General features: G+C 40.5%; 1 protein-coding gene across 1 annotated transcript; it reads left to right on the top strand.

The window, feature by feature from the left end:
• The first annotated feature begins 10,819 nt into the window (after positions 1–10,819).
• Positions 10,820–12,902, top strand: LOC145062699 (ras-related protein RABA2a-like). Its single transcript, XM_079010290.1, has 2 exons — positions 10,820–11,122; positions 12,265–12,902. Exons 1-2 carry the CDS (start codon positions 10,958–10,960, stop codon positions 12,748–12,750), a joined length of 651 nt encoding a protein of 216 aa, XP_078866416.1. The 5' UTR covers positions 10,820–10,957; the 3' UTR covers positions 12,751–12,902.
• Positions 12,903–25,788: the final 12,886 nt, after the last annotated feature.

The raw sequence follows: 25,788 nt of genomic DNA, 5'->3' as shown, positions 1-25,788 counted from the left end.
CTTTTAGAAAATCTTTTAATCCCTCGATTTGAGTTCAGACACCCCCGAAGGTGTGTCCGAATCCCTCAAACCAGGGCTCTGATACAACTTGTAACGACCCAAAATTTCACGTCCAAAAATTTCGTTTATAAAACATTACATAGAAAACGTTAACAATTAAAACATTTGTTTAGTTGAACCACTTCTTATCGAAAACCAAATTAAAACCACAACATTCGATCAATCAAAATATCAGAGTATCAATCCCAGAATAAACTCGTAACTACGGAAACAAGAGAGTGTGTGCGTGACATGCTGCTACCGCGCCGGCTCCTTTCCCCTAGCTGAGGAGGTACCTGAAACCAAAACAGAAAACCGTAAGCACGAAGCTTAGTGAGTTCCCCCATAATACCTCATACCATGCAAGCATATAACAAACAACGTTCAACTAGGAGTTACGGGCCTCGCCCACACTCGGGAAGATACGGGCCCTGCCCACACTTCGCTAGCCGGGAGATACGGGCCTCGCCCACACTTGTGAAGATACGGGCCCTGCCCACACTTCTCTAGTCGGAAGATACGGGCCTCGCCCACACTCTACTATCTGGGAGATACGGGCCTAGCCCACACTCCAACCTCGGAGAGATACGGGCCCTGCCCACACTCAACCGCTAACCCATAATATACAAGTATCACACAGACAACAAGTATCAACAACTCTATCATATTGACACATATATCATACTCGACTAAACCCAGAGATACGGGCTCGGCCCACACTCTCGTACTAACATCTCGTCTACACGGGTCGGCCTTGGTGCCTTAGACCCGTTTCTACTAAAAAGGAAACTCACCTCGAAATAGCTGCTAATATGGTAGACAACTGACTGCCTACTGCTGCTCCGGAAATCCTCCGGCTGCAAATCCCACAACATACTCAGTCAATCACTGCTAACTGTCTATTGGGTAAAATGACCATTTTACCCCTGATCATGTCATAAGTCAAAGTCAGAGTCAACTTTCATTTGACCCGACTCGCCGAGTTGGCTCTCAAACTCCCCGAGTCCCTAACCAAACGACTGTCCTGGATCCCGACCCTACTCGTCGAGTTAGGTGTTGCCTCGACGACTTCTTCTTCTTAACTGAGGTTCAAGTCCTTCATCCTACTCGCCGAGTTGTATGAACAACTCGCCGAGTTCATCTTCATCCGAAGAACACTTTATGTTGTGACTCGCCGAGTTGTATGAACAACTCGCCGAGTCTGTTCTTGATCTAAGGAGATTGCCTTGAACTCGCCGAGTCAGGGAATGGACTCGCCGAGTTCCTCCATGGATGAGTTTGGCTTCCAACTCACTGAATCACACCCCGTGACTCACTACACCCACTCGACACAACGAAAAGGGGACAACTCGGAGACTCGCGAGCAGACTCGCCGAGTCGTCGCCATGCATTCACTATATATGCGATTTTGCTCGGTTCCAGTCCATGCCATTTACAGATCTGGGTTCCTAGAGCATGAATGACACGTAAAGTTTCCAACTTTACGTGTAGATACTCACCAATGAGGGATTTAGGGCTCAAAATGCCTCAAAAGGGTAGATCTCGGGTGAACAAGCAACATGGGTCCAAAAAGGTAACAGATCTGAGCTCCTGGAGCTCAATCTTGCCTAGATCTAAAGGCCAATCAACTTATTACGAATTATATTGCACATACAAGCTTGGGGATTGGCTCAAGAATGACTTAAATGAAGTAATAAGCATAGAAACAGGGGGAAAACGGGTTATACCTCAAAGGAACTGCTGAGAGAGCACAAAGATGCTTGGATTCCTTCCCTTCCTCTTGATCTACTCCCCTTTTGCTTCAAAACCTTAAAGAACACACAACAATTTCTTCAAACTCTCAATGAAGAAGCTTAGAACAAGGGTTGGGAGCTCTGAGGGTGAATGGGGGCTGGCCTGGGGCGGATATGACGTTTAAATAGGGTGCAAACCCCTGAAACTTAGGGTTTCATCCAACAGCGGTGACTCACCGAGTCCAGGATATGGACTCGCCGAGTCGCCAACTTAAACGTGTCCCGGGTCCCGTATCTACTCGGCGAGTCGGACCTATGACTCGCCGAGTCCAAGGCTACAAAAAAAAAGAGAATACTCAAATAAGATTTACGTACCAAGAACCAGGTGCTACAAATCTCCCCCACTTATTTTAGACTTCGTCCTCGAAGTCTGCTGCTCGATCCTGAAATAGCTCGGGGTAATGCTCCATCATCTCATCCACCGGCTCCCAAGTCCATTATGAACCCTTGCGGTGCTGCCATTGCACCTTCACTAGATCCACCTTCTTGTTCCTCAAATCCTTCGACTTCCTGTCGAGGATTGCGACTGGGCGCTCAATGTAATTCAGGCTGTCATCAACCTGTATATCCTCTAGAGGCACCACCGATGAATCGTCCACTAGGCACTTCCGCAGCTGAGAAACATGGAAAGTGTTGTGGATTTGGCTGAGTTCGGCTGGCAGATCCAGCCTATACGCCACCTTGCCCACCCGGGTTACAACCCTAAACGGTCCGATGAATCTCGGGCCCAACTTGCCCCGCTTCCTGAATCGAATGACGCCTTTCCAAGGCGACACCTTCAGGAGAACCATATCCCCGACTTGGAGCTCCAAGTCGGATCGACGCCTGTCGGCGTAACTCTTCTGTCGACTCTGAGCAGTCTGAAGCCTGCTCCGAACTTGCTGGATCCTCTCGGTCGTCTTGAGCACCACTTCGGTGCTCCCCATGACTCTCTGGCCAACTTCACCCCAGCATATCGGGGTCCTGCACCTCGGTCCATACAACATCTCGAATGGAGGGCAGTCGATACTCGCGTGGTAGCTGTTGTTGTAGGAGAACTCGGCCAAGGGAAGGTAGGTATCCCAGCTACCACCGAAGTCCAACACGCACGCCCGCAACATATCCTCCAAGGTCTGGATGGTCCGCTCGCTCTGACCATCCGTCTGCGGGTGAAAGGCGGTGCTAAAATGCAAACGAGTGCCCAACTCGTCATGAAATCTCTTCCAAAATCTGGAAGTAAAACGCACATCCCTGTCCGAGATAACCGATACTGGCACCCCGTGCCGCGCCACGATCTCCCTGATATAGATGTCGGCTAATTTCTCGGCCGATATGCTCTCCTGAATCGGGATAAAGTGAGCACTCTTGGTCAATCGATCCACGATGACCCAAATCGAATCCACTCCACGCGCGGTCCTGGGAAGCTTCGTGATAAAATCCATCGTGATAACTTCCCATTTCCACAGTGGAATATCCAACGGCTGCATCTTGCCATGCGGTCTCTGATGTTCGGCCTTGACCTTCCGGCAGGTCAAGCACCGCTCAACGTACCATGCCACATCCCGCTTCATGCAGGGCCACCAATAATCTAGACGAAGATCCCTATACATCTTCGTCGCCCCGGGATGAATAGAGAATCGGGACTTGTGCGTCTCTTCCATCAAAATCTGGCGCACGCCTCCGTGATACGGCACCCACACCCTGCGGTGTAGTGTCAATAGTCCTCAGCTATCATAATCAAAGGAGGAAACCTGACCCACCACACGCTCGCTCTTCCGATGCTCCTCCTTGATAGCCTCCTGTTGAGCCTCCCGAATTCGCTCCAACAGGGGAGTCATCAGGGTCATCCTCATGCAAACGTCCCTGATCGGAGTCGCCTTGCGACTAAGCGCATCGGCCACCACATTGGCCTTCCCCGGGTGGTAGAGGATCTCGTAATCATAATCCTTCACCACGTCTAACCACCGACGCTGCCTCATGTTCAGATTCGGCTGATCCATGAGGCACCTCAAACTCTTGTGGTCCGTGTAAATGGTACATCGAACCCCGTAGAGGTAATGTCGCCAAATCTTGAGGGCAAAAACCACCGCCCCCAACTCCAAATCATGCGTCGGGTAGTTCGCCTCGTGAGGCTTGAGCTGCCTCGAGGCGTAGGCAATGACATGCCCCCTCTGCATCAATACCGCGCCCAACCCTGAAATGGACGCGTCACAATAAACCACAAAATCCTCTACGCCCTCTGGCAGGGCTAAGATCGGCGCCTCGCACAATCTCTGTCTCAGTGTCTCAAATGCAGCCTGCTGCTCGGGTCCCCACCGAAAGACCATGACTTTCTTCGTCAGCCGCGTCAGGGGTACACCTATCTTGGAGAAATCCTGAATAAATCTCCAATAATAGCCTGCTAATCCCAATAAACTCCGAATCTCAGATGGAGACTTCAGAACATCCCATCTCATAACGGCCTCGACCTTGGCCGGATCGACTAGAATCCCGTTCTGGTTGATGAGGTGTCCAAGAAATTGCACATCGCGCAACCAGAACTCACACTTGGAGAACTTGGCATACAAACTCTCCTTCCTCAGGGGCTCCAGCACCTCCCTTAGATGTTCCTCATGCTCCTGTTGAGTCTTGGAATAAACCAAGATGTCATCGATAAAGACTATCACAGACCGATCCAGCATCGGTCTGCATACGCGGTTCATGAGGTCCATGAATGCGGCAGGAGCATTGGTGAGCCCAAACGGCATCACCACGAACTCATAATGGCCATAGCGCGTCTGAAACGCGATCTTCTGCGTATCCTCCTCCCTGACCCTCATCTGATGGTATCCCGAACGCAAATCGATCTTGGAAAACCAAGACGCTCCTTAAAGCTGGTCAAAGAGATCATCAATCCTCGGGAGTGGGTAACGGTTCTTCACCGTTACCTTATTCAGCTCCCGATAATCTATGCACATCCGGTGCAACCCATCCTTCTTCTTCACAAACAGGATCGGGGCTCCCCAGGGTGAACTACTCGGACGAATAAATCCCTTGTCTAGCAGCTCTTGCAGCTGCGTAGACAACTCCTGCATCTCGGGAGGAGCCAACCGATACAGTGTCTTGGCTATTGGAGCCGCACCAGGAACGAGGTCAATCCTGAACTCCACCTGCCGCTTCGGAGGTATCCCAGGAAGCTCCTCTGGGAAAACATCTGCGAAATCTCGCACCACTGGAACCTCGCTCACTGTCGCCTTACCCGCCTCCCGAGTATCCATCACATACGCGACATATCCTGCGCATCCCTGCAGAAGGTAGCGCCTCGCCCTCACTGCTGAACATATTGCGGGTCCATACTGCGGCCTCTCGCCATGAATCACTAACTCTCCCCCGCCTGGGGTCCTGACCCGCACTAGCTGTTGCACGCAATCTATCACCGCCCCATTAGGGCTCAACCAATCCATGCCTATAATCACCTTGTTCCCATGCAGCGGAATAGGAACCAGGTCTACTAAGAAACGCTCCTCAAACAGACGCAATACGCAATCCCGAAACACCATCGATGCTCGCACCGATCGATCATCAGCAATCTCTACCTCCAAAGGGCAATCCAACATGCCTGAAGACTCATGAAACTTCTTGCTAAGCGCAAGGGACACAAATGATCGGGATGCACCCGAGTCAAATAACACCTGAACTGGGATACCGTTCACATCGAACGATCCTAAAACATATATATATATATATATATATATATATATATATATATATATATATATATATATATATATATATCGCGCACATATCAATATCATAACATCATAAAATAAAAAAAATTAAAGGGAAAGAATCATACCTGTCACCACATCGGGTGCGGCGCGTGCCTCCTCGGTAGTCAACTGGAATGCTCGGCTCCTCACCACCGGAGCCTCTGCCTTGCCCTGCCGGCCGTCCGTGATCCGCAGGGTCGCTGGAGCTGGCGCCTTCACCGGCGCTGAAACTGTCAACTGGGGGCAATTGGCCTTCTTGTGGCCCCTCTGGTTGCAGTGGAAACACAGCAACTCAGACGTTTGAATAGCCGAAACTGGAGTAGTACAATCCCTGCTAAAGTGCCCCGCCTTGCCGCACTTGTAGCAGCCTGCTGATCCCATCCTACATGCTCCCTCATGCGTCCTGCCGCATTTCCCGCAGCGGCCGGGTCCTCCTTGGCCTTTCGGCCTCCCATCTAATCCTCTGGGCTTCTTTCCTGAAGCCCCAACCACCTGCCCCACCTTTGCCTTCCTCTTCCGAATGTGCTCTAAATCAATCTCCTTTTCCCTCGCACTGGCGATCATGGACTCCAGGGTAGGGCAAGCTGAAAAGCTGACATGCTCCCGGATGTTAGCCCGTAGCATATCATGATAACGGGTCCTCCTCATATCCTCGTCACCCGCATACTGGGGCACCAACAAGGCCCTCTCCCGGAACTTGGCGGTGATCTCCGCCACAGTCTCCGTCGTCTGCCTCGTGTCCAAAAACTTCCTGGCCAGCTGCTGAAGCTCGACAGCCGGCGCAAACTCTGCCCTGAACCTGGTCACAAAGTCCGACCACGTCATAGTCTCGATAGCTGAAGCTCCCAACGAGTCACCCACTGACTCCCACCAATCCTGGGGCTCGGTCTCGTAAGCACCCTGCTGCATACCTCACCTTCGACCCCTCGGGGCAGAAGCTAGTCAACTGTACAGACTCGATGTCTGCAATCCATCGCCTGGCAGCAATGGGGTCTTTCACCCCGTGGAAATCCGGCGCACCACTGCCCCTGAAGTCCTTAAAGGACAGTGTGCGAGATCCTGACTGGCCAGATGCCATGTCGCTCCTGAACGCCCTGAGGCGATCCTCCATCAACTCGATGATCCCTTCCTTGATCGACCCGAAGATAATGGTAGTCGACTCAAGGATACCCCTGGTGACCTCTGACGCGATGAACTCGCTTAGTCCCTCATCTACCGGCTCGGAACCTGATCCCGAACCTGATCCCTCTCCCGAACCGCCATCTACCGGCCTCGATCGAAGTACCACCATTCTACAATACATAATAACACACATTAGTGATACTGATATTTCCTGTGGGATCAGAACTACTTACAAGCTCCCTGGTCTTATCTTGGCCTTCCTTGGTTCGGGTACGGATCCTCTGCTTTCAGTAGTACGGGCCCATACTACCTTCCACATCTATCCGTACCTTCTTCAAGGACTGCCTCGACTCCACCAGATCCCTTCCACTGTGGCTGATCACTACTATACTCATCCTAGGCTTTCCCTAGGGAAATCTCAGACTCCACCCTACCAGGTCCTCAGCTACTGAAGGCCTCTTAGTAGTGCCAATTAACCATTACCTGAACACCATCACATGCGGTGAGGCTCGAATAATCCTTCGAGTAACAGGTTTACCCCTACAACGGTTAGACTCAAACGAGAGCTGCGCAATAGGGCCGAATCCAACACTCTAAGATTATTCGACCTTGATCACATGTGACGTGACGTATTCACCTAATGGCTAACTCCCACCCCTTAGAGTCCCACCAAGCACAAAGCAATCATCATTCGAACTAAGGGAACAATCTCATTCCACTCTATCGGCTTACAGGAACTGTACTAGCATATAATGCTAAGCTCATACCATCAGGCATAACCTAATCAGGCTATCCTACTTGCTGCCTACTCAATACTAGCATGCAATTCTCATATAGCTGAACACATAAAGCAGGCACATAAGGCATCACTCCTAGATCCTTAGTCCTATTCTAGCATGCTGTCCTACAAAAGCTGATAAACATAACATAAACTTGTATGGGTACTTTGGGGAATACTTACTTGAGCTCGGCCGGTCGTGCACATCACACACTTCGTTCTTTCTCAAAACTCTTTTCTCAATTTTTGAAAACATTTTCTTTTAGAAAATCTTTTAATCCCTCGATTTGAGTTCAGACACCCCCGAAGGTGTGTCCGAATCCCTCAAACCAAGGCTCTGATACAACTTGTAACGACCCAAAATTTCACGTCCAAAAATTTCGTTTATAAAACATTACATAGAAAACGTTAACAATTAAAACATTTGTTTAGTTGAACCACTTCTTATCGAAAACCAAATTAAAACCACAACATTCGATCAATCAAAATATCAGAGTATCAATCCCAGAATAAACTCGTAACTGCGGAAACAAGAGAGTGTGTGCGTGACATGCTGCTACCGCGCCGGCTCCTTTCCCCTAGCTGAGGAGGTACCTGAAACCAAAACTGAAAACCGTAAGCACGAAGCTTAGTGAGTTCCCCCATAATACCTCATACCATGCAAGCATATAACAAACAACGTTCAACTAGGAGTTATGGGCCTCGCCCACACTCGGGAAGATACGGGCCCTGCCCACACTACGCTAGCCGGGAGATACGGGCCTCGCCCACACTTGTGAAGATACGAGCCCTGTCCACACTTCTCTAGTCGGAAGATACGGGCCTCGCCCACACTCTACTATCTGGGAGATACGGGCCTAGCCCACACTCCAACCTCGGAGAGATACGGGCCCTGCCCACACTCAACCGCTAACCCATAATATACAAGTATCACACAGACAACAAGTATCAACAACTCTATCATATTGACACATATATCATACTCGACTAAACCCAGAGATACGGGCTTGGCCCACACTCTCGTACTAACATCTCGTCTACACGGGTCGGCCTTGGTGCCTTAGACCCGTTTCTACTGAAAAGGAAACTCACCTCGAAATAGCTGCTAATCTGGTAGAGAACTGACTGCCTACTGCTGCTCCGGAAATCCTCCGGCTGCAAATCCCACAACATACTCAGTCAATCACTGCTAACTGTCTATTGGGTAAAATGACCATTTTACCCCTGATCATGTCATAAGTCAAAGTCAGAGTCAACTTTCAGTTGACCCGACTCGCCGAGTTGGCTCTCCAACTCGCCGAGTCCCTAACCAAACGACTGTCCTGGATCCCGACCCTACTCGTCGAGTTAGGCGTTGCCTCGACGAGTTCTTCTTCTTAACTGAGGTTCAAGTCCTTCATCCTACTCGCCGAGTTGTATGAACAACTCGCCGAGTTCATCTTCATCCGAAGAACACTTTATGCTGTGACTCGCCGAGTTGTATGAACAACTCGCCGAGTCTGTTCTTGATCTAAGGAGATTGCCTTGAACTCGCCGAGTCAGGGCATGGACTCGCCGAGTTCCTCCATGGATGAGTTTGGCTTCCAACTCACTGAGTCACACCCCGTGACTCACTACACCCACTCGACACAACGAAAAGGGGACAACTTGGAGACTCGCGAGCAGACTCGCCGAGTCGTCGCCATGCATTCACTATATATGCGATTTTGCTCGGTTCCAGTCCATGCCATTTACAGATCTGGGTTCCTAGAGCATGAATGACACGTAAAGTTTCCAACTTTACGTGTAGATACTCACCAATGAGGGATTTAGGGCTCAAAATGCCTCAAAAGGGTAGATCTCGGGTGAACAAGCAACATGGGTCCAAAAAGGTAACAGATCTGAGCTCCTGGAGCTCAATCTTGCCTAGATCTAAAGGCCAATCAACTTATTACGAATTATATTGCACATACAAGCTTGGGGATTGGCTCAAGAATGACTTAAATGAAGTAATAAGCATAGAAACAGGGGGAAAACGGGTTATACCTCAAAGGAACTGCTGAGAGAGCACAAAGATGCTTGGATTCCTTCCCTTCCTCTTGATCTACTCCCCTTTTGCTTCAAAACCTTAAAGAACACACAACAATTTCTTCAAACTCTCAATGAAGAAGCTTAGAACAAGGGTTGGGAGCTCTGAGGGTGAATGGGGGCTGGCCTGGGGCGGATATGACGTTTAAATAGGGTGCAAACCCCTGAAACTTAGGGTTTCATCCAACAGCGGTGACTCACCGAGTCCAGGATATGGACTCGCCGAGTCGCCAACTTAAACGTGTCCCGGGTCCCGTATCTACTCGGCGAGTCGGACCTATGACTCGCCGAGTCCAAGGCTACAAAAAAAAAGAGAATACTCAAATAAGATTTACGTACCAAGAACCAGGTGCTACATGGAGGTCTCAGGTTCAATCCCTCGTCCCATGATTCAGCCATATAATTATTTTTTTCAAACAAATTTCAAAAATGGTCCCTGTGGTTTACAATATATTACGAATTTAGTCCCTTTATACCTGAAAAGACGAAAATGCCCCTACCATAACGGCTGAATACTAACAGTGTTAGTAAAAAGGGTCATCTGTGAAAGTTTTGAAAACCACAAGGACCATTTGCATCGAAAAAAATTAGCAGGGATTGATTTTATGACTTTTGGTAAACCACAGGGACCGTTTTTATAATTTTGTCATATAAAAAGGAAACATGTAATCTTCTTTTTATTTATTAATTTTATAGAGGGGTATAAATGTAATAGATAGTATTTTCCGTGGATGAATAAATTTTTTTCCGTGGAAAATCACTTCCCTTTTACAAGTCTAAGGGAAATTAAATATTCTTCTACATTTTCTTCCTATTTATATTCATATCCATGTGAAATGGTGATAAATGTCATATTCAGATAATATTAATTATATTTTAATATATTTGTCATTATTTTAAATGGATAGAAATACAAGTAGAAAAAAAAAATAAAAAAAAATATTTAATTTCTCCAAATTTAATAATAAGAATGTATTGTGGTAGGAATCTTCACACAACGATTTGGTGTTTTGCTTGTGAATGTTTGTGTTCTAGCAACTTAAATTCATTACACAATATGATTTGGAGTTGCTACTTTCTAAAAACATTCCTGTAGTTGAAAATATTATATACTATAGTATAAGATAGCCACAAAAATCAAAAAGGATGTCTTGAGAATTTATGTTTGTGTAATTGGGGGGCATTAATTGAGAAACATTAACCTCCACACGTTTGAGGGTATTTTGGGAATAGCGCCCACACGCACAACCTCTATCCCCCCACTCCCAATTAATTAATCGATCAATCATTCTCGTTTCTCGCAAAATCGCAAACAACACCGCTTTTCTGTTTTCAAATTCTCGTCTCCTGCTATCTATATATTTCTCTCTCCTGCCGCAACGACGACTTTCTCTCTCTGTGTGTGTGAATAGAGAGCTGGGGAGAAGGAGATGGCGAGGAGACCGGACGACGAGTACGATTACTTGTTCAAGGTCGTACTGATCGGAGATTCAGGCGTCGGTAAATCCAATCTTCTCTCTCGATTCACTCGAAATGAGTTTTGTTTGGAATCCAAATCCACCATAGGCGTTGAATTCGCTACTCGTACCCTCCAAGTACTCTCTCTCTCTCTCTCTCTCTCTCTCTCTCTCTCTCTCTGTGCTTATGATTTGATACATGAAATTACTTGTGTTTGACTTATTTGATCTCAATTATGAGTTACGGTTACTGAATCTTAAGAAACTATAAGTTGACTCCGATATCAATGGTCATTTACTCATTTTATCGCTTGATCTGTTCGTTAGAGTTGATTTGGGGGTGCTACTGTTGTATGTAGTTGATTGAATTTGAATTGTACACGGTTTTCGCAAGTTAATTGTCTGCGTCATGATCTTTGTTGAGAAGTTAAGTACAGATTTAAACATTCGATAAGTAATTCACCAGATCAGTTTTGCTCAACTGTTTTGCTATCTGTTATTAAAGTAAGTTAGCGTTTGAAGGCGTATTGTCATGTTAATCAATAATCATTTTTCGTTCCAGGATTTCAAATGGTCTAAAAATCCGATTCTGTCTGATGTGTTACGCACTTACACCAATTTCATTGCTTTCCATATCAATTATTGTAGTCTCTCCCTTAATTTGACAACGAGGAGCATTAAGATGACTGAACTCTTGAAATTTTGAACTAACACTAGATTTCACAAGTTACAAACGACGCTGAATTTCAGGATCCAACTTTTGCACAAGTACAAATTTCAGCCTCGTATTTTTTTATTAGAAGTAAATCCTTGCATATGAAACCATTGAAGACTTAAAAAACAAACAAATTGAATTTTCATAAAAATATTAAATTATTCAATTCATTACCATTAACACAATTAACCTTCCGTAAGACTGTAACATAGCATTAAATAATTGCATTAATCATTATAATTCTATGCACATGATTCTGATTTTCAAGCATCTAAAATAGAGTAAACAACAAATTTGATCCATGTGATTAGTCATTTTCTTCGGTTAATACGTACCCTAAACACTAAACTCTAAAACCCTGAATCCTAAACCCTACGGTTTATATCTCATATGATGTACATGTTTAGGACTCAGGACAGTGTGGGCCAGCTTAGGGTTTTTTGAAAGAATAACAATAACCCTCATGTAGAAACTAAAATCTAACTATTTAAGATATCATATCAATAACTCTAAATTCTCTCCATCAACTTAAACTTTTACATAAGAAATTTAAATCTTATTTTAGGTAGAGGGAAAGACAGTGAAGGCTCAAATATGGGACACAGCGGGACAAGAACGATACCGAGCCATAACAAGTGCGTATTACCGTGGGGCCCTAGGGGCACTTTTGGTATATGACACAACAAAACCAACAACTTTTGAAAATGTAAGCCGATGGCTAAAAGAACTTAGAGACCATGCGGATTCAAACATAGTAATCATGCTAATTGGAAACAAAACAGATTTGAAACATCTAAGAGCTGTTACATCAGAAGATGCTCAAACATTTGCTGAAAAAGAAGGGCTTTCGTTCATTGAAACGTCTGCATTAGAAGCTGTAAATGTTGAGAAGGCGTTTCAGACGATTCTTGGAGAGATTTATAGGATTATAAGTAAGAAATCACTTGCGATTGGGAATTCGGGAGGTGGAATTGGGAGTAGTGTTAAACAAGGGGAGACACTTGAGGTGGGGTCACAGGAAGTTAATGCAAAAAAGGCTTGTTGTTCTTAGTTTTTAAGTTTTGGAGGAAGAAAAAAAATGGGAATCGAGATTTGTTCGTGTTTTGAATTTATGAATTATGATTACTAGTAGTATTTGATTCTTGTTGTTGATGGTATGGTTGACTTTCTAACATACATACATATTGAGGTTTTGACTTTAAATTCGGTTGCTAGATATTGTCTTAAGGGAATGTGTTGTTAGTTTTTGACTTAATGGGTTAATGAGTTCAGAAATTAATGGCTACAACTATATGTGGATGCTTATTTTTTTTACTCAATGGGCTTTAATAGATTGAACACTATATATATGGTTGTTTCTTTTTAATTTGATCTAGACAAAATGACTTAATGGGTTTAACTGTAAAAACTTGGCTTAATGTATTAAGACACTAGTCATCTATGTATTTTCCCTTCATACTTTGTACCCTCAACTTCTCTCATGTTAAAATAGATGAATAATGTTAAAAATGATAAATAGTGTAGATTTTAAATAAGATAAGGGTGAAATGATCTTTTTCTATATAAATTTTAATTTTTTATTTGATTTTTAAGATATGGTGAAATTGTGTTTTTTTTGGAGTTTGCTAAAGGAAATGGAGAAAAGAGAGAATATAAGGTTAAAATAGTGATTTTCATAAATGTAACGGTTGAAATGCTAAGTAGACGGTATGTGGACAAAAGATGTAATAAAACTATATTTTATCAACCATCTATACAATAAATCAAATATTTTTGACCAAATTCATACAGTTTTAGATAGTATAGGAACAAAAATTGTAATTTAGTATTTAATTTTATTATTTTCTTGCAATGGATGTAATGTGTTCAATTTTAAATTATGTTTGTTAATTATGAAAGAAATTGTATGATTAAAATTAATCATATGCTATTTTTGATAGGAGTTTTATGACATTAAGAAATTGTGGCAAGACTTTGGTTTCAATGCAAGATCTGGTATGATAATATTGTTGCTTGTAGTACAAGCTGATTTTGCGACAAAATGTTTGGTACAACCGATTATATTTCTCTTTAGTTTTTCTTTAATAGATTGGCCGATACTCAAGTTATATATTTATTAAAATGTCTTATCATTTGAAAACCGAATAATAAAAGTTGATCAATCCAAATTGTAATTTGGTGGATCGAATCGCATTTTAATTTAATTTGGACTATTTGGATTATTCTTTAAAAACCGGAATAAATTTAGATTCACTTGATCGAATCGGACTAATCCATTCAAACGAACACCCCTTATTGTAACCAACAAACTCTTAAGAGTCGGTTACCTAGTATTTGTGACCGTCTAGGTTTACTAGTAATAAAATTACATTAGATAGTTTCAGATAAGAGGAGTTTAGATAAGAGGAGTTTAACGTATTAAAAAATAATATATTAGTTTTTTTTTTTAAATTACATGAGAAAATGTTGAATTTTTTAAAATTTCTCCTTAAAATAATATTTAATAACTTACTTTATTATGCTTTAATATTTATGTGAGATCTGCCGCATTATTCTGCCATAAGACAATACACATATTCCCATTGATCAATGTGGAATTTGGTAATTATTATTTATTCCACACGATATTATATGTTAGAAACGAATTCCACGATCTCTAGAATATTTTTATCATAAACAAACTGCCAGTAGAAGAGTCGGAATATATATATATATATATATATATATATATATATATATATATATATATATATATATATATATATATATATATATATATATATATATATATATATATATAGGTTCAGGTTTATTTGAGACTATTCTAATTTTGTGAGACCGTGACACCAAATCTAAAAATAATTTTAAAATGCAAAATAAATGGAAAAATCCAAAAATTATGTTTTTAAATATTATTTTCGGAACTTGAATTAACTAAAAAACAATAAAAAAAATAAAAAAAAATCCCGTTTTTTTTTTGAAAAATACGTGAAGTATTTTAATAGAATATTACACTGTACATATTCTAAAAAATAATTTTAAAATGCAAAATAAATGGAAAAATCTAAAAATTCTTTTTTTAAATATTATTTTCGGAACTTGAATTAACTAAAAAAAATAAAAAAAAATCCCGTTTTTTTTTGAAAAATACGTGAAATATTACACTGTACATATTCTACAAAAATAATTTTAAAATGCAAAATAAATGGAAAAATCCAAAAATTCTTTTTTTAAATATTATTTTCAGAACTTGAATTAACTAAAAAAAATAAAAAAATGCGTCTCACGGTCTCACAAAATTAGGTCGTCTCACATGAACCTAACCATATATATATATATATATATATATATATATATATATATATATATATATATATATATATATATATATAAAGGAAATCTTAATGTTTCTAAAAATAACTTCAATATAATAATAATATTTATTTAAGACGTTCAAACAATTTAACCAATAATACAAGTAACAACCAATAAAATAATATGAAATTTATAACTTAACCCTATTTATGTGGAAAAGATAGGCAAAGATTCAAACTAAAAATATATTATGCCTAAAATAAAGTTAATAAATCTTTATCTATTATACCAAATAAAAAAAGTGTCCCATATATTGTGGAAAATTGGAAATCCTAGACGGCGATTCAAATTTTAAAATTGAAGGTTATAATTCCGCTTTTATTATTGAGGTTAATACGTGGATTATAAATTAAAATATGTCAAATAATATTGATTATAATATTTATCTTTATTATACAAAATACACAAAAATACAAGTTAGTGATTAATATAGATTATTAATATAAAGTGATAATAATAAGAATTATTATACATATATACACGTCATTTATATCAAATCTAAAAATAAGAATTATCAAAAATAATTTCAATATGAAGAAAATAAAACTATGCATTTTACATTGTTTATTATTATTATTTTTATATTTGAAAATATTTGACAAAACAAGAAAGCAAGTCTTAAATAAAAATAAACTGAATGATTAATAATTCTTAACAATAAAAATCAAACATGTCTAATTTAAATTGATCGGAAACCAATTACTTTAATAATACTATATTGATTAATACCCAATAAATTATTAAATACAAAGACTTCATATTATAACTTAATATGTATACCATAAAAAACAATAGAAAAATATGGATAATATAAAAAAATCTTGTAAAAGGACTAGATGTGTAATTTGCCCTATTATTATTTTTTTTTAAAAAAAAATCGAAAATATGGACATATTTTGATTTTTAGTATTTTACCCAAAACAATAAAATAATTTTATTTTTAACACAAAATAATAATGCAACTTATATGTTAAAAGAAAACAACATACAAAATACTTTGAAACTAAAAATCGTACCTTTATATTTGACGAAAGATAATAATAAATTTTTATTTTTAACCTAACAATGCACAATTATCGTCTACTTCATTGTATTATTTATGAATTTTTACATGTTTCCGCAATGAAACAAATCGTCCCAAGAAATCTATTTATTGAAGTTTTTAACTTTCGTTTAAAAACTATTCACCGAAATGAAACTAATTGTTGAAACAAAGTTATTGCCGCCCGTCGCATTGCGCGGGTAGATGGCTAGCATGTGTGTATATATATATATATATATATATATATATATATATATATATATATATATATATATATATATATATATATATAAGTTCAATTGAGAAAATAAAAAAAGTTGAGAATGGGGGAATAATTCTCAGCCACTCATTTATTTTTGTCGCAAAAGCCTCCGTTGTACCAGCAGAAATGGATAAGGAATACACATGTGTTTCCAACAAAACATGTTTCCTTAAACTATGCTAATCATTATCTTAATATGAGGATGAGCAAAAGGACCGAACCGGCCGGAACCAGACCGGAACCAGGAACCGGCTTCAGCCAAAATCAAGAACCGCACCGGCCCGACGGTGCTACTGGTTCCGGTTCTACCGGTTCCCGGTTCCTACCGGTTCTTGGCGTGTGTCTTCAAATGTTGTAATCGGTCCTCGAAAAATAACATCATACGGTTCCGGTTTTTGCCGGTTCTACCGGTTCCGGTTATATCGGTTCCGGTTCCTACCGGTTCCCGGTTCCAAAAATCCACAAAAATAACGTCCCGGTCCCGGCCCGATCGGTTCCATCGGGTTCTGGTTCCAATGCCGGTTCCGATTCCGGTACCGGTTCCCCGGTCCATATGCTCATCCCTACCTTAATATATACAAAAACATAGTTTTTTTGTTTTTTAATTTTTAAGAAGCTATTTTTATCGAAAAATGATTTTAAATATACCAAAATTCATGATTTTTTATTCTCTACAAATAGACATCCATATTGACATAATTTTAAGATAAAATGAAGGACATGGTTTGGTTTTAATTTCTGATCAACACAAGGCATGGTTCATAAATATTAAATGTTGTATAATGGATAATTTACAATTATACCTTCCTTCCTACCTGTTACATATGTAGGGTTTGGTTGAAGCAGTGAAAGAAATATTCTCAACAGGAGAACATATGGAGTGTGCTAGGCATATCTATACCTATTTTAGAAAGAGGTTTAGTAGAGCCAAGTTTGAAAATTTGTTTTGGAGAGCAAGCACGGCAACAACTGAAGCACATTTTAATATAGTCATGAAAGAGATTGAAAAGTTGAGCCCTACTGCCATTATGCATCTTATGGACAGAGACCCAATGACTTGGTCTTTAGCATTTTTTAGAGTTCACAATTCATCTTGTGAGTCTGTGGAGAATGGATTTTCAGAGAGCTTTAATAGTGTCATTTTGGATGCTCGGAAGAAACCTATCATCAGCATGTTAGAGGAAATTCATATATATGTGATGCAAAGGACGATGTCTATGAAACTAACAGGCCAAGGATGGAATCGTTACTCTGTTTGTCTAAATATCAGAGCTGTAGCATCCGAATCCTTGAGGTACTTAAATTCTTGAATTTTTGCATGTTGGAGGAGGCTCACGACGTGAGCCATAGTGGTCACGATGTGAGAATTCCCATTGACCATTTGACCTGTATCCTCGGACCTCACGACATGATGCATGAGGTCTCACGATGTGAGCCAGGTCTGATGACCCAAAACCCTAATTTTCAAGTATTTAATGGAATGAGAGGGCTAGGATCGCCCAACCTCAGCCTCTCTCACTGTCTAGCCCGCTAAAAACCTTAACTTCGACCTCCTTGAGACTTTGGGCTATTGTTGGTGATTTTGAAGAGCTTACTTGGAGGTTTTTGGTTCTTTGAAGTGGAAGAAGGCTATTGTGGTGCTTCATTTTGGCAATCTATCTTCTACCTCTTGGATTTTCTGAGCTTGTGAGCATTTGTAAGTCATAAAGCTCTTATCTTTTTGCCTTAAGCATGCTAGATCTAAGCTTTGGAATCTTTCTTTGCATGGTTGGGTTGTTTAACATGCATGAGAGCCATAAAGTTGGCAACTTTATGGATCATTGAGACATTTTCTGTATGTGAGTCCTTGGATCTGAGTTTTGGTGTGGGTTTTGGACTCCAAGCTTAAGTCTTGATCTTAATACCCTTCTTTTGACCTAGTTAGTGTCTAAGTCATGTATTGGATATGCATGACTGAAAAGCTATGATTTTTATGGTCCCTAGGTTTGAGGAAGGTGTTTTGGAAATTCCTAATGTATGTCTTAAAGGATTAACAACTTAATGCTCAAAGTTGGTCAGAACCGATCTCACGACGTGAGAAATGTAACCTCACGGCGTAAGCTAACTGGTTGTCCCAATATAAGGATCCTGTTGGATGAGTGAAACTGAGTCGAATCGTTGAGTCGTTTCGGGTCGAGTCAATCCTCACGACATAAGCCTTAGTGGTCATGACGTGAGGGTGAGTTAAGGAGAAAGTTGACCTTTGACCCTAGGCGTTGACTTTTGACTTGAGTTGACTTTTGGTCAACTCTTGGTTTCGAAGGGAATATCTAAGTTTTGCCTTGCATGATTATCTAGGTGTGGAGTAGCACCGGTGTAGCTGATTGTGAGAGTAACAATAGTTAATTATCGATCGAGAGGTGAGTTTTCCTTCACTGTATCTATGGGTTGAAGGCAACAATGCTAGCCCACTAGCTTATGATGTAGTGTGATGATTGTCTTCATGACAATTGTCAGTAATGCCTGTATTTGCTTGATAACTCTGTGATTCTTGTTATGATATTATGTGGTAGTAGTAGGGGTGAAATAGACCCGATATCTGGTTGAAATAGACCGAAGGGGATTGCGAGCACCCAAATATGATTGACATTATCCGGTTGAAAGAGACTAAAGGGGATTTCAAGCACCCAGATATGCTTGACAGTATCTGGTTGAAATAGACCAAAGGGGATTGCAGGCACCCATATATGCTTGACAATATCTGGTTGAAATGGACTGAAGGGGTAGACAAGCACCCATATATGCTTGGCTGTATGTTTGTTTAGTATGTGGTATTTTGGGGGAACTTACTAAGCTTTGTGCTTACAATTTTTAGTTTATGTTTCAGGTACTTCCAGTTTGAAGGGGAAGGGACCGGCTTGATCGTACCGCATCACCCTATGGTTTTCCACATTTAGAGATTTTGGGAATTTGTACTCTGATAACATGTTACTATGATACTCTTTTGACTATTTTGATATTAGTATCGTATGATTATAATGAATTTAAAAACAAAATTTTATCCTTGGGTTGTTACAAGAGCAAGGTTGAATATTCTCCAAATATTGAAAAGGTTTGTACACTTATTTATTCATGCATATCTAACTTGTCACAACTCTAAATATTTGCATTACATTTTGTAGACATTAGCAGGTTGTATCTTTTAGGGGTATGAAGTTTGAAGCAAGGAAAATGGATGAAGCATATATTGTTCATGTACAAAAAGGAATGCGGTTGAAGGCTATGGCAACTTAATGGTTATGGGTGCGTTCATTCAGTTGCTACCTTAGCATATTTAAATATTACACCTGATGGGCCATATGTAGATCCAATGTACCTGACATCATTGTTCCATAATACTTACAAACAGCCAATCCATGGGATGAATGGAGTAAACATGTGGCCTTGTACAGACTACACACCCGCTTTGCCTCCATTGAGAAGAAGAATGCCAGGAAAGACAAAAATGAAGAGAAAAATGAATGCTTCTGAAAGGTCTGGAAAACACACAATTTCAAGGTAGGGAAGAAGGTTTTTCTAGCATATGCAAACAGAAAGGCCACAACAAGGCTACTTGCAGTCAAGGACTAAGGCCAACCAAAAACAATGAGACAAATAAAAAAAAGATTATACAGACACAGGAGTCTGTGAATATAAGACCACAAGGTGGGGAGGATGAGGTCATGGTTGATGCAGGTGAGGAAGTGGTCATGACTGGGCAGGATGAGCAAGTGGTGGGAGTTAATGCAGATACGGAAGGGGTGAGGATCAAAGCAAGGGATCATGTTCACAATGTAAGACCACTAACCACCAAGAAAAAGTCTGAATGAATCATAAAATGAAGCTTGCTAAAAGAATTGAATGTAAAGGTAGTAGTGCTAGAACGTCCATGGAGTTGGATTAGATAATGGTTTGATATATTGTTTGTGTGTGTGTTAGTTAATCGTATAGTTATGTTTAAGAACAAAGGATGGAGGTGGTATTTATCATTTGTGAGTGTTGTAAACAATGAAATGATGTTTGTAATTTTGTGGTATGTTATGAAAAGTCTTGTAAATGGTATTCTACTCCTTTTAAGTCACTTACCAGGTAGGGTTATTTTAGTCATTTCTATTACTTAAAGAAGTAGGGGGCATTTTGGTCATTTACATTTGTTAAGTAGGTATGGTCTTTTATTAATGTCAGTTAAGTAAACAATATGGGTATATGGTCATTGTAATCACTTAGGATGTTACGGGCATTTTAATCCTTAACCTTACAAAACAGAGTATGGTTGTTTTACTCATTTCCATTAAGTTAGTAAAGGGATGAAGGGGTATTCCAGTTTTTTAGATGAAAATTACACTTAAACAACAAAAATGCACTTTTCTAAAGGTGTTTCCATTTGTGGGTTAAAGACAAGGAGCATTGTGCCTTGTGTGATGTATTCTTATTCTTCCTTTTTGTCCGTTTGTCCCTTTTCCCCAACTGCACCATATGTGCTCCCTGTGTTTGTGGTTAAAAAAACTTTGAATAAGGCTTGTGATTTCAACAAGAAGATCCACATATCTGGGAATAAGTTACCCATAAAAATATTCCATTCATGCACATACACATACCACATTTTTTTTACTTAAAAAACAACATTTCATTCACGGGTTTGTTTACATCATCTTATCCTATTACATATCTTAGACTGATTACAAAAGGATTCTAACGTGCATGTTACTAGCTACCTTATGAGCACAACTGATTACAATCAACAACCGATCATCACCACATACTTCATCAAAAACGGATGACCACCACCACCAACTATCTGCACCACATCCACAAACTATCACCAACACCACCAACTAGCATCAACACACACAAATTACTTAATAATATCACTAATAAATAAGATAAACAACACACCAAAAGACAAACCCAAGATAGAAATGTTGTTTCCTACAATTCTTCACTTACTTGAAGAATTTGTAGGTGAACACACCCACAATAGCGACACCAACAATCCTAAGAAGACATTTCACTTTTTTACTTTTATTGTGACCCACGACAGCTTCACATACAAAACTTGTAAAGAACAGAAATGGGTCTTAAGATCAAAAACCATGTTTGAGATGTCAAACTGACCAACACGTACGTCATCGAGTTCATGGTTGAGGGCATCCAAGTCTCGATTAAAACCCTGTCGGAGGTCATGCAAGTCATTGGCTATCTCCTCCCATATAAGAGACAATTCCAGCTGGGTTTCTAGTAGATTGATTGCCATATCTTCGTGACTTACACCATTGGGATGATTCTCCATCATGTGACGCCGATAGTTGGGTGACCAACTATGTTCAAGAGATTCTCGCGCGGGCATTTTTTCCAATCCGGGATGAAAGTTAAAGATGAGATTAGAGTAAGAAAATTTTCAGAAATGCCATTTTAGTGCAAAAAAGTTCTCTCTTTATATGGAGGTGCCTTGCACAGTGCATACATTCTCCCTACGATTCACAGTACTAGACAGCGTCGTTTCGGTGGTGGGAACTCCTCAGCTTCTTTCCATGTCATAGCCTACATGTTTAATTAATCTGATGTGGCGATGGAACCGGATACAACAAGTTAAAGGGACTAGATTGCTAGATTTCCAAAAATTTGTTCCTTCATAAAGCCAGTAAAAAGTTAAGTGACTAAAAGGGTCAACCCTAGAAAGTTCATAGGACATATATGTCATTTTCCCTTAATTTATTTATAAATCTCATCGATTTCAAAAAAAATGTTGACTGGATCATATATCATATTTTCTGAAAATTATCCAAATCTCTCAATTTTGATTGACTTTACATTCTACTATGCACCGTCAAATGTTGGTGATTTTATATTACTAATATTATTTAAGTGTAATGTGATTAATTTGTTGATTAATGTCACTTTGATAATTATTAAACAACTAAGGATGGTGTGGTGTAACGCCCAGAGTCTATAAGATCAATTAGGGTATAAATCTCTTTTTTAAAAAGACTAACACGTCGAGTTGATGGTGGGCCACTCGAAGCGTTGGAGGCTTTTGGACAACGTGTTTTTAAGGACCAACTCGTCGAGTTGGTGGAGGGAACTCGACGAGTTGGACGATGTTTGAGAAAACCCTAATTTCTAGGGTTCAAGCTATATGAATATGTCATTATGTCCCATACCCTAGCCTCCTTAGCTCAGAAATCCTAAAACCTAACCCTTATAATCTTTGTGTGTGTTCCTGACCTTGTGAAGATCATTTTTGTAGGATTGGAGCATTGGAAAGAAAAAGAGGAAGTTGGTGAAGGAGAGTTAGTGAAGCTTGAGCTTGAAGATCCGAAACATCACCATCATTTAGCAATCATTTGAGGTATACAACATTGAACTTGGTGGTTATTAGTTTAGATCTCTCTTGGTTTAGATTCATGGACCTTTTTGGTCACATTGGCAAAGTATGATGAATTCTCATGGTTGTGAAGCTTGAAATTTCTATTCTCAGTGTCATTTGGTCCCTTGAGTCATAAAGTGGTCATGTTTTGGATTGAAATTCTTCCATGTTTGAGAAAAGGCCATTTCCATGGAAGTAGGTTGTTATATCCCGATTTTAGATCCATTTGAGGCTTGCAAAACCATCAAGATGTCAACTTTATGGATTTGTATGTTGGAAACAATTCAGATCTATGTTTTGGAGCCTTAGATATGATAAAAAGGGCTTAATGCATTAAGATGGTGATTTTCTGGTGAACTCGTCGAGTTAGCTCGGCTTTTCCCGATTTCGCGGATTGTTAGATGAACTCGGCGAGTTGAAGGATAAAACTCGACGAGTTGGGTCAACTCAGGCTGTTGACTTTGGCTTTTTGACCTTAGCCTTTGACCAAGATATTCTAAGGGGTAATTGGGGTAATCAGTCTTATAATTAAGGGAATTATGGGCTTAGTATAAGGCCCATAGGGGGTTGGGCCCAATTTGGAAAAATGGGCCATTAGTGGGCTTTGATGGATCTAGTAGTTTCTAGTATTTTTGGCTTGAGTTGTTAATGGGCCATCGGGATATAAAGTGTTTGGACTAGAAAGAATGGTTGGGTTTTAAGGCACGACCATGGAAGGAGGTTGGTCTAAACTTGGAAAATTGGGCTATTGGTTGATTAGTAGGCCTTTCAGCCTTTCAGATTGTAGTCTGGGTCATGGGTTTGGTCAAGGCTAGGTTGGGGGTAGAGTGGTCATTTTACCCCGAGTATGGAGTTGTGATTATGGATTGGAGTCCAATTGTTAATCGGGTGTATTATTGATATTGTCAGTTCAGGAAGTCGTCAGGGCAGCAGCTAGGGATTCTTCCAGTGAGCTTCTGCGGTGCGAGGTGAATCTCCTCACTATATCCATGGGTCGAAGGCACCAATGACGACCTATTATGTGTTATGTGGTATGATAGTTGTTTTGTGATATGTGGTATGCTAGTTGTCTCTATGACACTTGCATGTAAGACCTCGGGGGGAGCCCGAGGCAATTGGATATCAGACCATGAGGGGGTGCCCATGGCATTCCAGGAAAGGATCATGGGGGGAGCCCATGACATTCTGGATAAAGACCAAGCGGGCGGGGGGGGGGGGGGGCATGGAAATTATATGTATGTTGCATGGTATTCTGTGGTTGTATGTTTATGGTATTTTGGGGAACTCACTAAGCTTTGTGCTTACGGTTTTCAGTTTATGTTTTAGGTACTTCAGTTTTCAAATGAAAGAGCTCGGGACGATTATAGGGTACACACCACATGTTTTCCGCGTATTGTGAATTAATCTAATTTGATAATGTTTCGCTAACAGTTGGTTACCTTGGTTTTATGAAAAAGAAATGTATTAACGATTTATTAATCAAAAAGAAAAAAAAATTATGTCATGATTTTTGGGGCGTTACAAGTTGGTATTAGAGCCTTGGTTTGAAGGATTCAGACATACTCTCGAATGCGAATGAACTCAAAATAAGGATTTGGTAAATTTTCAAAGGAAAATTATTTTTAAGAAAAGAGTTTTATAAAATAAGAGAAGGGTATGGTGCATGGAATCAACCGAGCTCAAGTAAGATTTCCCGAAATACCCATACATGTTATCTGTTATGATTTGATTTATGAATCTGTGAATCGCATGCTAGTTAGGTCCATGGATATGCTTAGTTGATGTATGATATAATGTTAGGAGAGAGGCCTTTGTATGTGTATTGTATGAACTGGTAGACTTGCATGGTAGAGCTGATTAGTCAGTAGTAGATTGGACTGATATGTGTGATGCTTAGTAGTCTCGAGAGTATTGAATGCTATGTTGTAATGGGAATATCTATTGGTATCAGTAACTGCTAAGTGTATGCTTTAAAAATTGTATACGGTTAGGATCTTATAGGCCTAGAATAATTGATTTGGCCTTATTTCCCTTTCCTTGTCTAGTTGTGGTTCTGGGGTAGAGTTTATTATTCGAAGGTCTATTTGATCCTGTCCTGTGTATAATTTACATATATAAGGCAGCCGGTAGTAAGGGTGGAATTTCTTACATCAGTAGTGATGGTTAGGGTGAATGAGCTTTGATAGTTCTATAGATTGGTGTGTTACTACACGAATGCTAATTGCTTTGTGCTTTGTGGAACTCTTGGATGATGGGAGTCAGCTACTAAGTGAATATGCCACTATTTATGAGGTGGATGACTAGCATTATGAGGAGTTCTTTATCAGCTGATGGCAGGGTGAGGTCGGGAACCTAGGCGGGAAGCCTAGGAAGTGCTTCAGCGGGTGTTGTGGTGATGTTTAGCGAAATTTAGTGCATCAATGGAGTAGGTGACTTAGAGGATTCAGGTTGATCCTGGAGGAGAGTATAGTTAAGTGTGGAAGGTAGTATTGGGCCTGTATTACTGAAAACATAGGATCCATACTCGAATCGGGGAAAGTCTTGGAGAATCTAAGAAGCTTGGGGAAGAGGATTCTATAGTATGTTATGATCTTCTGCATGATTGTATTTTAGGTTGGAGATGAGCTCTCAAGGAGGTGGTTGAGGTTCAGGTTCTGGATCAGGTGTGGGTGCTAAGCTGATTAGCGAGCAGTTGCGGGAGTTCATTTCTTTAGAGATTTCTTCCTGTGTTTCAGAGATACTGGATAAGGGCTTGGCGTGTTCCATGCCGAGGTTATGGCTATCGTTGGAGCTCTCACTCTGTCTTTCCGGGAGTTCCATGCTTGTGGAGCTCTTGCGCTCCATGGGGAGAGGGACCCTACTGTCAGTAGGAGGTGGTTAGCGGATATGGCTAACGCGTTTAGGACAAGTTTCTGCCCCGAAGAGGCGAAGGTTAGATTTGCTTCCCGCCTATTGAAGGACAGGGCACGAGATTGGTAGGAAAAGGTTGTTAGTGAGTTGGGTGATGATGTAGTTGATGATATGA

Source organism: Lactuca serriola, chromosome 7, assembly GCF_051521515.1.
Source record: "Lactuca serriola cultivar US96UC23 chromosome 7, Lser_US96UC23_V15, whole genome shotgun sequence".
Taxonomy (NCBI): domain Eukaryota; kingdom Viridiplantae; phylum Streptophyta; class Magnoliopsida; order Asterales; family Asteraceae; genus Lactuca; species Lactuca serriola.
This window is presented reverse-complemented; position numbering and strand designations above follow the sequence as displayed.